The 15,104-nt window shown below is 50.6% G+C and overlaps 1 protein-coding gene across 2 annotated transcripts in view; it reads right to left on the minus strand.

The window, feature by feature from the left end:
* The window catches only part of SH3PXD2B (SH3 and PX domains 2B), a 102,223-nt gene that overhangs the window by 13,136 nt on the left and 73,983 nt on the right, over nucleotides 1–15,104 (minus strand). Inside the window, exons 8-13 of one of the 2 annotated variants that reach the window (XM_078066874.1) lie at nucleotides 11,116–11,220; nucleotides 9,477–9,560; nucleotides 6,701–6,822; nucleotides 3,690–3,912; nucleotides 1,462–1,511; nucleotides 425–550 (exon numbers count right to left, since the gene is read on the minus strand). In XM_078066874.1, the coding sequence (XP_077923000.1) occupies nucleotides 425–550; nucleotides 1,462–1,511; nucleotides 3,690–3,912; nucleotides 6,701–6,822; nucleotides 9,477–9,560; nucleotides 11,116–11,220 (710 nt within the window). The remainder of the gene's footprint in view (nucleotides 1–424; nucleotides 551–1,461; nucleotides 1,512–3,689; nucleotides 3,913–6,700; nucleotides 6,823–9,476; nucleotides 9,561–11,115; nucleotides 11,221–15,104) is intronic. The other variant, XM_078066875.1, reaches the window with a different exon arrangement.

A 15,104-nucleotide genomic window follows, 5' to 3' on the forward strand; every position in this document is an offset into this window, starting at 1 on the left:
GCTGGGGGCAGGGGGGCTGGGAGGGACTGAGGGGAAACAGGGAGTGACAGTAAATGTGTACAGGGTTTCTTTTTTAGGTGATGAAAATGTTCTAACACTGAATGTGGTGATGGCTGCACAACTCTAAATATACCAGAAACCACTGGATTGTATAATTTAAATCAGTGAATTGTACGGTGTGAATTATACCTCAGTAAAGCTGTCACAAAGAATGGAAGGAAAGAAGGAAGCAAAGAAGGAAGGAAGGAAGGAAGGAAAGGAAGGGAGAGGAAGAAGGAAGGAAAGAAAAGAAAGAAAGGAAAGAAAAAAAGGAAGGAAGGAGGAAGGAAGAAGTAGGAGGTGAGAGGAGAGAAATGAGAGAAGCAGGAGATGGTGCCATGGCTCAAGGATCACAAGTAGGCAAAGGGACACCAGGTCCACTCACCTCGACCTTCAGACCTGCCTGGAAGCTGATGCCATCAGGGATGGTTGTCTGGAATTCAGCAATGGTGTAATACTCTTCCTCCACTTGGGGTGGAATGGGAGGCTTGGGCAGGTTGAGACCACGAGGCTGGCACAATTAAACACAGTGCTAAGTCCAGGGTAAATCTGTTACCATTGGCTGAAGTGGGGAGGTGCTAAGGGACTGGGGCACACAATCACCCTTGAGGGGTGCTGCTGGACCCATTTGGATTCTAAGGGACAAAACACAGAGGACCACTCAGATCATCATCTCCTAGATGGGTCACTGGCCCACCACCTTCTGAGCGAGGAGAAACATGGGACATTTACTGACAATCATGAAAATCTGAGGCAGGACAATAGTCTCTGAACTCAAGAGGCAGCGAGGGTTGTGGAAAAAACACAGATTTGCAGGTCAGACCCATCTGGGTTGGAAATACTGCTTCTGTGTGCTGTGTGCCTTTGGGCAAATCACTTCCCTTCTGGAGCCTCAGTTTTATCGCCTGTAGAATGGGGATCTACCTGGTGGGTTACTATAAGCATTCAGTAAGTCAATGTCATGAAGCACCCAGTACATTCATTGCATGGCACCCAACTGATGCTTAATAAATGGTAGAAGGCTGATTTTTCAAAGTATTGGTTAGAAAAGTATCTGAAGAATGAAAAATGGAGTATGATAGTAAGTTACCAGAATGGCAACACACACAATATTTGTGCATCATCCGAGCTTAGGTTTCAAGTTACCTTCTTTGATCCAAGACAAAGCAAAGTGAGCTCAGGAAGCAGAGAGCACGTCTGAGACCTAACTGTCCCAAAGCCATAGGTAACTTGCTTTCGCCCCCCCCCCCCCCCGCCCCGGACCCTAGCCTTTCCCCTGGGGCTGGGACCAGCACTCGTACAGCCTGCTTCATGAGGCAGCTGTGTGGAGAGGCAAGAGAGCGTCTCTGGAAAGAGCACGGTGGTTGTGAGGGGCCCGTTTCAGGTCAGGGGCTGGCTTCCCGGCAGCAGCGGTCCACTTACTATGGTCATATCCCGGCGAGGAGGCGGTCTCTGCCTCATCTTGGGCGATCCTGTAAAGAGATGAGATCTTATTGCACACAGGTGAAGAATTCTACAGATGCGGTTCCTGAGGGGGACACCAGGAAAGATCCGTTCTGTCCTGCAGAGGATCTGGTAACACGCTCTGGGCTGGTATTAGTGAGCCGCTGAGACCCTTCTCGTGGGAAGGAACAGCCTGACCAGGAAGGGGCTGCTCAGACTTGGCTCAGGACCCTCAGGACTGCCCATGTGCTGGAGCCACGTGAAGCTTTCCGCGGAGGCCGAAAAGCGTAGGCTTCAGTATAACACGGGGGTGGCTTGCCACCAGTCATCTGACTCTGACCCACAGGCCCCATCTGTAGAAGGGGGATAATGCTGGCCTCCCAGGGCCAGCGCGGAGATGAAAGTCAACAGTACATACCAGGCGCTTGGCACCTGCAGGGCGTGCAGTATTAAACAATATATAAGCAGAACCAAACAGACTCAGACTGAGGACATCGGGGCTTTTTGCTCTGCAATCGGGCTGCCCTTGCTCAGGGTCTCGGTCAAGAGGATGACTGCAGTGGTCCAGGCTCCTGGCTCAAGGCAGAGCATGTGTCACCCCATGAGCTGGCTCAGCACGAGTCCACACAGACGGCTAGTTTTGCAGCTGGGACGTGGAGAGGACTGCTAATCTCTTAAATATCCATCTCCTCTGTCTTCTGTTAGAATTCAATAGCAGGGCGCGTGGGTGGCTCAGCTGGTTGGGCGACTGCCTTCGGCTCGGGTCATGATCCTGGAGTCCCGGGATCGAGTCCCGCATTGGGCTCCCTGCTCGGTGGGGAGTCTGCTTCTCCCTCTGACCCTCCTCCCTCTCATGCTGTCTCTCATTCTCTCTCTCTCAAATAAATAAATAAAATCTTTAAAAAAAAAAAATTCAACAGTAACAGAGTTTTAGCCAGACACTTAGCTGCTACATAAAGGCTGCATTTCTCAGACTCCCTTGCAGCTAGGTATTGCCCTGTGACTCAGTTCTGGCCAGTGGGATGTGACAGAGGGCAAAGTGTGTACCTCTACTTCCCCCTGCCTTTTTCATTGGCTGGACGAGGGGGGCGCCATCTTGGACTAGAAAGATGAGGGCAACACAAGATAGACACCATGTAACAAGACTCTTGACTCATGGAGCTTCCATAGCAGCCCTGGACATAGAGCTGGACCACTTTGTGAGAAAGAAACAAACATCTAAATTATTTGAGCCCCTGTTATTGGGTGTGTGTGTGTGTGGAAGGGGGAGGGGGAGTATCTTTGCTCGAGCATCTGAACCTATATCCTCACGAAGACGTGGGGTTTCAGATTCTCATTTGCTCTAGTGTTAATGGGAATCCTCCTGGGCTCTTGTCTGTGATAGAACCACAGAAAGCAGGGACTGGCCAGAACTGCCCCCACCATGGCATGTCAGTGTTTTCTTCTGAGAAACCAGCTGAGCAGAGGATTGAGAAATTCTTGAGTTTCAAGAATTCACTGACTTGTAGCAGTTTTCTGAGCCACTGTAAATAGCTGAAGAAGCCTAGCCAAAGCCTAGCCAGGGGGAAGGCAGGGGACTTTCCCAGCAGTCAGCCTTCCCCCCACTGTCCCCCCAAGCGCAACCAACCAGGACAGGGCCACATGCCTGAGGCTGGGGTCCTGTGCAGGTCGCAGACAATAATAAGGAGGCCTACTCTTAGGTGTGTTGGGAACATTAAACAGAAACATATACATGGGAAGCTATGGAAAGGAAGATGGGTAAAGAACTGTGGTTAGAGTAAACTCAACACAAGGTCAACTTCTTCTGGCTCAGAAGTGAGGCCATGCAGAGGACACAGGCACTGGAGTCAGGAGGGCCTGGGTTCAAGTCCCAGCCCCACCGTTTACTAGCTGGGTGGCCCTGGACAAACCACCTAATGTCTCTGGGTCCTAATCTGTAAAACAAAAGTAATTTAGTCCCTCAAAAGTCATTACAAGGAGCCAATGAGACTAATTATAAGATTCCTGACACACAGTAGGGCTTGAGAAACAGTAGCTCTCTCGATCACCATGAGATGGTGGGAAAACCATGGTCTAGATTAAGCTACCTAGGATTTCCTGTCTACAGGATATGAGGAGCTCTGAGCATGGAGCCTGGCATGTAGTAGGCATGCAGCCCCCCAAGCACGAGCTTGGTGGGGTTGCGGGGGCGGGGGGTGATCACTCACTCTGCTTGATGTCGCCGTCGGGCACCGGGCGGCCTTCAAACCGGCCGTCCCTCTGGTTGTTGAGCAGCTCCCTGTCCCGGCCCACTGAGCTCTGCTGCCGGGAAACTCCGTCCAGGTCGAGGACGCCGGTGTGGGCTGAGGAGCCAGGGCCCAGCTTCGGGGGTAAGGGCTCCCCACTGTTCTTCTTCAGGTAGGAGGCTGGGGCCCAGCCCTCTCTGCCCTGGTACCTGGGAGGAGGAAGGATGCTGGACAGGCTGCTCGACCAGGTCCCTGGGAAGAAGCTGTGCTTCACATCCCAGATAGCAGAAGCGATGGGCCAGAGGCTGGCACACCCCTTGCTGCCCTCAGCTTGGCATTCAAGGCCTTTCCAACCCGGCCTCTGCCGGCCTCCCAGCCTCAACCCTCACAGCAACCTCCATGTCCTTCCCACCCCGTAAGACTTGTAGTCTCCCAAACGCACCACCATCTTTCACTTCCCCAGCCTCTGCTCTTGGAAACCCTGTGTCAGGAAAGCCCCTTCCCACTCTCCTCCCTGCTCTTCTTTCCCAGCTCTGCTTAATTAATGTCATTTCCTTTCTCAAGCCTTTCCTGAACCTCAAAGAGAACGAAGCCCTCCCTCCACAGTGCCCCACTGCCTCCCGCACACACCACCCCCCCAGCACCTATGACACATGGCGACACTGTCTCCCCAGTGAGAACACACAGGCCTGGGGCAGAGCTGGCACTTGATCGATCTCTGTGTGGCGACAGCCTCGGGGCCAGTGAACGGAATGAAGAAATAAAAGGACAAGTGGACAATCTGCCCACGGGCCTGGCAAAGGCGAGCAGCCATAAAGCACCTGCTACGCTCGCTGCCCTGTTACCGTCACTGCAGCAATGACAGTGATGACAATGATAACTGGCACCTAGTGGGTACCTCCTGTGTGCCAGTCTGTTCCACTTTATAGCTGGGGACGTATTTCATCCATCCAACCCTGAGAGGCGGCAGAAATGGATTCAGACCTCGTCTCTGCTCCTAACCTCTGCGTGTCGCTGCCTCTTCCCAGCAGCCCCTGCTTCTGGCACAAAGCCTGGCACGGGCAGGGCGGGCTCCGGTCACATGGGTTAACAAGTAGACTAAGCGTGTTCCCTTCAGAGGGGAACGAAGCCAGTCAGGGTCTGGTTGCAGGGCTTGCTAAGAATCAGCTGGCCGTCCCTGAACTGCACAGAGACCGAGACCCTGACAGATAGCTCACTGAATTCCAAAGGAACTCAATGAGTGAGATGATCACTTAAGTCTCTGCACAACGGAGCTCGGTTTAACAGCATAACCGGAGGGGTCCATCTGGACCAGAGGAGCACCGGAGCCCACTCGCACCAGCTCGTGACAGTCAACTGTGTCCATCTCTTCCAAACCCCACAGTTACTGACATTGCATGGATGGCCCGAAATCACCTGATGGGAGTATTTACACCTATAGAAATTGGCAAACACCACAACTCAAGGGCAGCATTCCCTTGGAGAACTGGATGTTAACTATTTACAAGCATGCCACTGGTCTGACCCACAAAACAGGTGCCCATGCCTTTGGGGACAGTTAAATAGACCTAAATGACTAGAGATGACATATGGCAAGGCCAAATCTCTTGTCAGGAATCACTTTAAGAACTAAATGGCATTGTGTTTCGATGACAAAAAGTTCCTTTATAACTGGAAGCCAATTTCTAGGAGAGAGGAATCTGCAGAATTTGATGTCTTTCAATCTTAAAATACTCTCTGAGAGGGAGTAAATCTTGTCCTCACTGGAAAACGTCATGCTACATCCGATCCAGGCCCTCAGTACGAAACAGCTGACTGTCTGAGGTCACAAAGCCGTAAGTACAGCAACACATGCAGAAGTGAGTGGCTCTGGGTGAGAAAGGTACTAGTTTAAATCCGGGCTCTGTCTCTTTCCAGCTTCAGTTGAACCTTCAGATGATGGCACGCCTCACTGATGTCCTACGGCAACCTCATGAGGGACCCAGTGAAACCACTCCTGATTTCTAGAGCCATGAAATTTTGGGATAATTGTTATGTAGCTTACACCACCTATACTTATGTTAGGTGTCACTGTCCCCACTCCTGCTTCAAACCTCAGTTCCTCAGCACCCCCTCTCAGGAAGCCTTCCTGACCCCCGGGCTGAGGAGCCCCTCTTCGGTGCTCCAGATCCCCACACATGACCACCCTGCCCCATAACTGAGCCTGATTTCTGTGCCTCTGCTGTGAACAACTATGTCTTTCTCATTGTCGACTCCCCAACTCCCAGAATAGGGCTTGGCCCGGAACACATTCTTGGTGTGTGTGTGTTGAGTGAATGAACGAAGTGCCACAGGCTTGGCCCCCTATGAGTGGCCCTAATGCCCTGCCTCACATCGCTGCACAGACACCAGGTCCCAGGGACCTCAGGCTTCTTTCCTTGCTCTAATTTCTTGTGGCCACAGCTGCCTACTAGGGTGACCAAGGAGGGGTGCCCAGGACTTTCATTACCAAAACTGGGAAAGTGCCAGGCAGGCCAGAATGAGTTGGTCACCCTATATAATCATGGGGTGCTGATTCATCACGTCGTGAAAGAGCTGTGACAGAGAGCTTGAAAGCCGGTCTCCTGCTTTTACTACTGGATTCTGAGATGAGGACACATGATCAGCTCGAGGATGAGTTACAGTCCCTGTGGTGTTATGCATCGTACTGGTCTCAGAGCAGGGACTGGGGTGGGAAATCGCCCACACAGGGCAGCACAGCTTCTCCTTACGAGAAACACGTGCAGGTAGAAACCAGTCTAGCTCAATGGGGTTACTGCCATCTGTGTGTTTGGAGGTTTTGCTTATTATGGATTTTTAGAGAAGGATCTGGATAGGGAGGGAGGCCAAAGGGCACCGAGGAGAAGCATCCTTTTATGGCTCAGGTGAAAACCTTATCCCATCCATCTGCAATCACATGTAGACCTCTGGGCACCCAGAGACCCTGTGACCTGAAACCCATCCAGCTGCAGCAGGTACCTGATCTTCCACCAGCCTTCCAGGTTTTTCTGGATGACCTCCACCACGGCCCCTCTCTCTAGATTCATTTCATCCTGGTCGCGAGCTGTGTACGGGTAGATGACTGTGTACTTCTCCTCTGTGGGAACAAAGGGATGCTGGGTTAAGTCAAGGACCGTGAGAGTCCTGAGATGCTGATGGCCAAGGCTGTGATCCACGAGATGCCTTGTCCATCAGAGGGAAGGATTTCCTCCAGAAATTTCTGGGGACCATCTAGGCCCTCATTTGGGTCTGGATGACCCTGTGCAAGCAGGAACAGGATGCAGGACAAAGGTCAGGTCCCAATCCTTCTGAAATCCCTCAGTGTCACACATTCATCCTCACCTTCCTCAAAGCTGTGCTTCAAGATCACCTTCCTGGACCTTGCTTTATGCAGTATTCAGACCCATGGCATCCTCATCCCCCTTACCTAGGTTTATTTTCTCCCCCATACCAGGAATTGCCTTCTAACACAGCATATAATTTACTTATTTATTGCATTTTGTGTCTGTGCTCCTTGCTAGAATATAAACACCATGAAGGTAGGGATTTGTGTCTGTCTCATTCATTTCTCTGTCTCTAGCACTGGGCATGGCACCGGGAACACTGTGTAACTGTTTAATTAGTCAATATTTAGTAAATGAAGGGCCTGGTGAGAGTCACCTTGCTCATGCCAGAGGGGGTTAACTCTTCTGTGGCTCCTCCACAGTTCCTGCTGGTAGAGGGGTCAGGGATGAGCTGGACTTTTGGCAGCAGATAGTTTCAGGCTGAAATCATTATCAAGGGGGTGACAGCAAGTAACTTTCTTTCTTTTTAAAAATTTTTAAAAGATTTTATTTATTTATTTGAGAGAGAGTGAGAAAGAGAGAGAGAGAGAATGAGCAGGGGGAAGGAGAAGCAGACTCCCCGCTGAGCAGGGAGCCTGACATGGGGCTCCATCCCAGCACTCCAGGATCATGACCTGAGCCAAAGGCAGACACTTAGCCGACTGAGCCACCCAGGCGCCCCATCTTTCTTTTTTTTTTTAATTTTTAAAGCAATTTTGTTACCTAGCTGGTAACTGATCTTGGTTTTTCATTAATTATTTTCAAGCCCCTGGATCCAACCATGCCTGAAGCTTCAATTTTATTTTGAATGTTTTGGGTTTTTTTATTGAGATATAATTGACATTTAACACTGTCTCAGTTCTAAGTGTGCCACATCATGATTTTATATATAAACACACACACATATATACATATACACACATATGGTAAAATCACTGCCTGCTTCAATTTTCATTAATGTAACTGGGTCACTCTCCATGGTTCCCCACTCTTTCCCCTCCAAGCCACGGGACCACTGCTCAGGCTCTGCTGGGAGACTGCTCATTGTCACACTCCGGCAGGGTCCTCGCGAGAACAAGAGAAGAGCTCCCGTGCTCCACCCTGTCAGCAGTGACTGCTGAGACAGAACGGATGCGTGTCCCAGCGGACCCAGGCAAGGAGAGGAAAGGGCTTTCCTGTTTTGGTTACGTTCCAGCCCCCAGGGAGTGACTGAGCCAGCTGTGGGCTGTGGGTGTTGACGGCAGGTCTCTCTTTGGGAAAACACCACAGGCTGCCTGTGGCCTGTCCAACTGGTGTCGAGGGAGGCGGCAGACACACGGGGAGTTTATTTATTGGTTGATCTAGCCCACTGACCTGCTCTGTGGGGGCTGAGCTGACTCGAGTTACACAGATCCCATGCACAGCAGAGTTAGCTGTTTCCCTCACTCATGGTGGCTGCAGGGTGGGGTGTGGGAGCTGTGAGGGTGCAGGGGGGTCATGCAAGCCCGCAGATGCATGGCAGTTCTATTTGGTTGGGGGGGAAGGGGTGCTGCCTGGGTCCTAGACTAAATACAGGCAGTCCTGTGGGCCCTGGACTCCCGTGGGGCCCGATCCTTCAGCTGAATTACACAGGGACAGTCTCCCTGGGCTCCATGAAACACTCAGCGATCCCTAACAAAGCTCAAGGTGGGACACCACGCAGACTGCTGGCAGGTGCCCGCTGACCCTGCCTGCTTCGCGGCCGTCTGCTCTTCCTCTGCTGGCGCCACCAGCCTCTGTCCACACAGTCTGGGTAAGGTTGACCTCACCACTGCCCGGGGGAGGGGGAGCACGCATGACCCTGCCCTGGCCAAAGTGCTGTATTCCCCTGGCCACTGTGATGGGTTCAGGGACAGCATGTGACCCAGGCAGGTCAGTCAGCCCCAGTCCTAGGCCTTGTGTTGAAGAAGCACTTCCTTGGGTGGGTATCCCTGAATCCCTGAAAGGTATCCGGAATTGCTGTCATGAGAAAACAGTGTCAGCAAGGCCGACAGCAGAGCAGAGGTGGGGAGAGGGAGTCCCAGGTCCCGGCAACGTTTTCAAGCCCCCGGATCCAGCCATGCTTGTAGCTAGTCCTTTCCCAGACTTTTCAGGGATGAGCTAGTACACTTTCCTTTTTGCTTAGGACAGTTTGACATGGCTTTCTTTCCCTCATAATGTGTCTGATGACAGAAACAGGTCACTGGCTCAGCATTAGAGAGGCCCCAGGCATTATTTTTTAACCTGGGAAACTTTAGAGCCCCAGGCTGAGAAAGACTGCCCAGACCTACATGCCAACACACACAGGGTACAGACAAGGTCAGTTCCTCACATGCAACAGGCACGGGCAGTCCCCGAGCAGGAAGGCGCATGCAGATGCAGGGACCTGGCTCCAAACACCGACCAGGGAAGAAACCCCCAAGGTAGGCACCTTGACGCCAGCTGATGGCATACAAGTCCCCCAGAGTCCGGCGGCGGCCCACGGGCCGGGGCAAAGACCAGTACCTCCACGAGACTGGACAGGCAGCATGTGGAGGTGAAGGGCAGAAGGCAGAGGTGAGGAGAAGGCACTTCCAGTGTCTGGAGGCAAAGGGGACACCAAGCACGTGTTCCCATTTAGGAGTAATTATTTCTGAGCCTATGCCAAGCCCCAGGTGTCTTAAAAGGACCAAGTTCTTGAGTATTAACCTTGGACTTGGGTGCAGAGGCCACCATGGACATAATTCTATTCCTAGCATGACTTACAAAGAGGCACTAAGGGAAGCCCTTGTGTCAGGGCGAAGAAAAATGTACAGACTTAGGAAAATGTGGTATCTCTCCCATCTTCTGGCTGTGTGACCCCAGGCAGGTGTCTCTACCTCTCTGAGCCTGTCTCCTTATCTGTAAAATGGGGTTAATCATCAATTCCATTACAGAGGGATGCCCGTAATGGTCATCATTAACTGTCGAAGGGAGCTACAGTTTCAATGCAGTATATCACAACCCCTGAATCTGAGTTGATTCTTTTAGTTGGCCCAGCCCCTAGTGCCTGGAGGGCCCCACAAAACTGAGCAAACCAACAGACATTTTACTCTGAGGGGTGCTGGCCCTAATAACGCTAAATGCAAAGCCACATACACATTTGTTTGTTAACCTTTGAGCACAGAAATATCCCCCTTCTTCTCACCCACTTTCCTGATAAACACAGAAATGGTTTTGTGCTTTCCCCCAAACAGTCAGCTAAAAGCCCCAGATGTTCAACCCGGGATAAGGCACAGCTGTACATTAACTGTTCCTGGTTATTTACTGTTTCAGCTTCTTTGGCAAATGCTTTGCATATGGAATCTCATTTAATTAAGAAAAAAAATCCCATGATATAGACATCATCATTTCCACTTTTAGAGGAGGGGGCTAAGTAGGGAGAGGTTAAGCTGCTGGCCCGACTCAGCCCGTAATGGTGCAGCTGATTCATATTCAGGCCTGTCTGGCTCTCAAAACCTTCTGTTTATTAGCTAAGATGAACTTGTCCTCTGGTTTCAGGAATGCTCCTAGTGGGGAAATCGGGAGTCAGTTGGGTGGTAGTATTTCTGGCTTTGCAGGAACTACCCTTTGGGACACTTGGTGGGTACGTTCTCCTAGAAACGGAAGTGTGTGTGTGTAAGTGGAGAGGGTCCCCCCTAATCCTGATGCCCGGGTCACTGAGAAAGCACAGAAAGCTTATAGAAAGCTTCAGCTGTCTTGCAAATGAGCTGGTAGGAGCCCCAGCATCCTGGCCACCAGCATAGTTCAAGGAAAGAATAGTGAGGTGCAGATGGTGATCAGCCTGGGGCCCTCCTGGGGTCCCATGGAGGTGTTAGGGCCCCAGCTCTGGCCAGGCTCACCTGGGTTGGCTCCCAAAAGCCCCTAAGAAAGGGCAGGCTTGCTGTCAGCCCCAACCCCATGGCCTGGCTTCATGTCCTGAGCCAGCGAGCCAATGAGACTTGGGGGCAGAGGCTGAAGAGCAGGGACGGGCTGGGTAAGGAGGTCCCCACATGGGTGATGGGACCAGCACAGGTCTCTCCGGCAAGCGCAAGGCTCCAGCTCCTTCCTACCTTCTTCGGGCTGTAGGGAAAACTCATCCTGCATACCGTCCTGCCCTTCCAGGCAGGTTGCGGGGACCCAGCCTTGCTCTTCGGCAGTGCTGACGAACCACCAACCTGGGAAAATGAGAGTGCAGACTGAGGTTAGTTGGGTTAGGTGTGAAGTCTGGGGGTCGGAATATAGTAACACGTTCAGCCACTACATAAGTCAACGCTCAGGGTAGGGCGAGAAAGTCGCCATTTTATTGTGGAACACAGCTCCCCGTGTTAACTGCTCAGGGCAGCCTAACAAGAAACCCACTCCTGAGTCTGGGACAGGGGACTGAAAGGTCATCCTGAATGACGACAGTAAAGAACGTAGCTATCTGCACTAAGGTATGCAAGGCACTAACCATTTTACTTGCACTATTTTGTCTAATTTTCACATTATCGTCCCCATGGCACAGATGAGGAAACCTAGGCTCTAAGAAGTTAGTAGACTTGTCCAAGTTCACACGGCTTAGGCAAGAGCTGCTGGGTGCAGCCAGGGCTGTCTGATGCTGAAGCCACTGTTCTAATGACTTGGCCGAGACACTGATTGTGCATTTGCTCACGTCAGGGTCAATCTGGCTGCAGTGTCACTGCTGACAGGCCTCTCACCCAGACCCACAGGCCCTCCTTCTTTAGAGAAAGAGCTCGTACCCTGTGGTGGACAGAATCATGACTCGCCAAAGATGTCCGTGTCCTAATCCTCGGAACCTGTGAATATGGTAAATTACGTGGCACAGAGGAATTCAGGTTGCAGGCTGGGACTAAGGTCGCAAAGCAGCCAAACTAAAATAGGGGGCAATCTGGGATGATCTGGGTGGGCCCCATGTTATTATAGGGAGGGCAGAATAAGTCGAGGGAGATGCGGCTGCGGAGGAGACAAGAAAGGGGCAGCACGGCTCTGAAGACGGAGGCACGGACCATGAGCCAAGGGATGGGGTGGCCGCTAGACACTGGAAAAGGCAAAGAAGCAGATCCTCTCCAGAAGCTGCAGATGGGAACTCAGCCTTGCCAACCCCTTGATTTTAGCCTAGTGGGCCCCATTTTGGACTTCTGACCTACAGAACTGTAGGATAATTATGTTGTTTGAAGCCACTAAGTTTGTGGTAATTGGGCACAACGGCAATGGTAAATTAACACATGGCCCAACTGGCTCTGCAGAATATAAATGGAAAAACAGGATCTGGGGGCACCTGGGTGGTTCAGTTGGTTGAGCATCCGACTCTTGGTTTTGGCTCAGGTTATGATCTCAGGGTCCTGGGATGGAGCCCCATGCTGGGCTCCACACTCAGCGGGGAGTCTGCTTGGGATTCTCTCTCTCTTTCTCCCTCTGCCCCTCCCCCTGCTCACATGCATGCTCTCTCTAAAATAAATAAGTAAATCTTAAAAAAAAAAAGGAAAAAGGAAAACAGGATTTGTTCCCCAAGGTCACACAGCTCCAAGCCCTGGACACCCCAAAAAAGAAGAGAAGGAAGGGGCAGACTACTGAGCAGCCTTCCTGGTCTTACAGGGAGGCCTTTGCTTTTGACCTCCCTGAAGTGCAAGTCAGCTGCTTTAATCAACTGGACACTCCTTTTAAAATATAAGTTTTGGGAGGGCGCCTGGGTGGCTCAGTCGGTTAAGCATCTGATTCCTGGTTTTGGCTTAGGTCATGCTCTCAGGGTTGTGGGATGGAGCCCTGCACTGGGCTCCACGCTTGGCAGGGAGTCTGCTTGGGACTTTCTCTCTCCCTCTCCCTCTGCTCCCCCCCAACTCTCTCAATAAATAAACAAATCTTAAAAAAAAATAAAAAAATACAAGTTTTCGTGGCTGGGAACTGTGTGCATGTGTGTGAGTGAGTGAACGGGATGGACAAATAGAGAAACTAGAAGGTATGTCATATGTCTTCCTAAGAACTCCTATTTGTAGGTATTTGTGTGGGGGTTAAGCAAACTGTCACAACAGAACAACAATGACAGCAATGTGCGCCAGACTGGGTCAGCGCTTCACATCTGCTTCTGACAGGCTGGATCCTCACACTAGTTCTGTGGTGGCATGCGACTGCCCCATTCTCCAGCTGAGGAAGCCGAGGCTCAGAGAGAGGTCACAAGGAAAGCGCCAGAGCCAGGATTCAAACCTAGGTGGTCCTAGCCTCAAAGTCTCAGCTCTCAACCATCTGCCCTAATCCCTCCTTGTTGCTAGGGGGAGAGTAAATTGCCATGGCCAGTTTGGAGGCAGGTCGTTTGGCAGTATCTTAAAATTCAAAATCTGTGTACGTATGTTTCTGTACTATGTCTCGTATCTAACCTAAAGAAACACTCACCAGTGTGCATGCATACATTGTTCACGCGAGAGAAAAACACGGTTTATTCAGATCAAATAGTATGTAGATATTGAAGGAATAAGAAGAGCTAAATGTTGACTAGAAAGCAGGTTGCAGATCAAAATGATCAAAATGTAACAGAATGATACCACCGGGGTTAAAAAAACTACAAAATTATATCAACACACGCAAAATATAGTGTGTGCATATGGTTCTACATCTACACATGGGCACACATGTGCAGACATGTAGACATATAGACCACATACAAACACACATGTGTATACATGCATATGCATGAAGACACACACATACATATATGTGTATGTGTTTATACAATTATCAAGAAGGATTCATAGTAAACTGATAGAAAGTCTATCTGGGGTTTGGAAAGCAGACTAAGGTTGAATGAAGCCAGTGGAAAGGACAGATTTTAACTTTATCATTAATGTTTTAAGAAGAATGTGTCCACATATTACTTGGGTCAGTAAAATATAATTAAAAATAAATGTTACCAGTTTGTTGGCCACTGGAAGATGTGACCTTCTGTGGGCCCCATTTCCTCCACTGCCTCTGGACATACCAGGCTTCTCCTCAGGAACCCCATCCTAGCTCCTACTCTTCCCCCAGCAACGTGTTCTTCCCGACTTCAGGCACACAGGCTGCTGGGGGGCGGGGAGGGGTTGCCTTCCTTAGTCCCTGCGGGGCATCCTAGCCACACCCATAATCTGCATATACTCATTCCCAATAATTAGATCATCTGCATATACTCATTCCCAGGAATTAGAGAGTCACCTGGCCTCGGAGCCAGCTGGAACTGTTTGGAATTCCAGCTCTGTAACTTGTCGTGAGATCCTGGGTGAATAAGCACAGTACTTGGAGTCTTGTTTCTTCAGCTGTGATGCGGGATGGCAGTTGCTGTATTAATTAAAGAATTTGGTTGGCTAATGCTGATCTCATGACTAATGGTAACATGATCCAGATGCTGCTGCAAACATAGTCTTTCCTCTCTATTTGTTGGCCCATAACTAGCCACTGGGGTGTCACAGACATTGGCCTGCTAATGATATTATTAGGCAATGTCACATTTTAGGTACAACGAAGCCAGTGGGTTTATGCCACTTCTTCCTGGAGAGAATATGCTCATCCCTACTCCTTGCTCTTTGCCTTCAGTGGTGCCAGTGGTTGCTTTGTGGCTAAGGAAGGCAAGAGGAAAGGAAACCCACATTCCTGAGGACCGACTGTGTGCTGGGCCTAGGTGTAGGCACACGCTAGGTAGCATCTCATTTGATCCTTGTAACAGTTCTTTGAAGTAGAAGCTTTCTCTATTTTTTATTTTTTTAAAGATTTTATTTATTTATTTGACAGAGAGAGAGACAGAGAGAGCAGGACAACAAGCAGGGGGAGTGGGAGAGGGAGAAGCAGGCTTCCCGCTGAGCAGGGAGCCCGATGCGGGGCTCGATCCCAGGACCCTGGGACCATGACCTGAGCCGAAGGCAGATGCTTAACGACTGAGCCACCCAGGCGCGCCCTCTATTTTTTTTCTTTTCTTTTTTATTTTATTTTATTTTATTTATTTATTCCTAAGAGACAGAGAGAGAGAGAGAGAGAGAGAGGCGGAGGGAGAAGCAGGCTCCCCGCTGAGCAGGGAGCCCGATGCAGGACTTGATCC

The sequence above is a fragment of the Halichoerus grypus genome, chromosome 2 (genome assembly GCF_964656455.1).
Source record: "Halichoerus grypus chromosome 2, mHalGry1.hap1.1, whole genome shotgun sequence".
Classification (NCBI taxonomy): Eukaryota; Metazoa; Chordata; class Mammalia; order Carnivora; family Phocidae; genus Halichoerus; species Halichoerus grypus.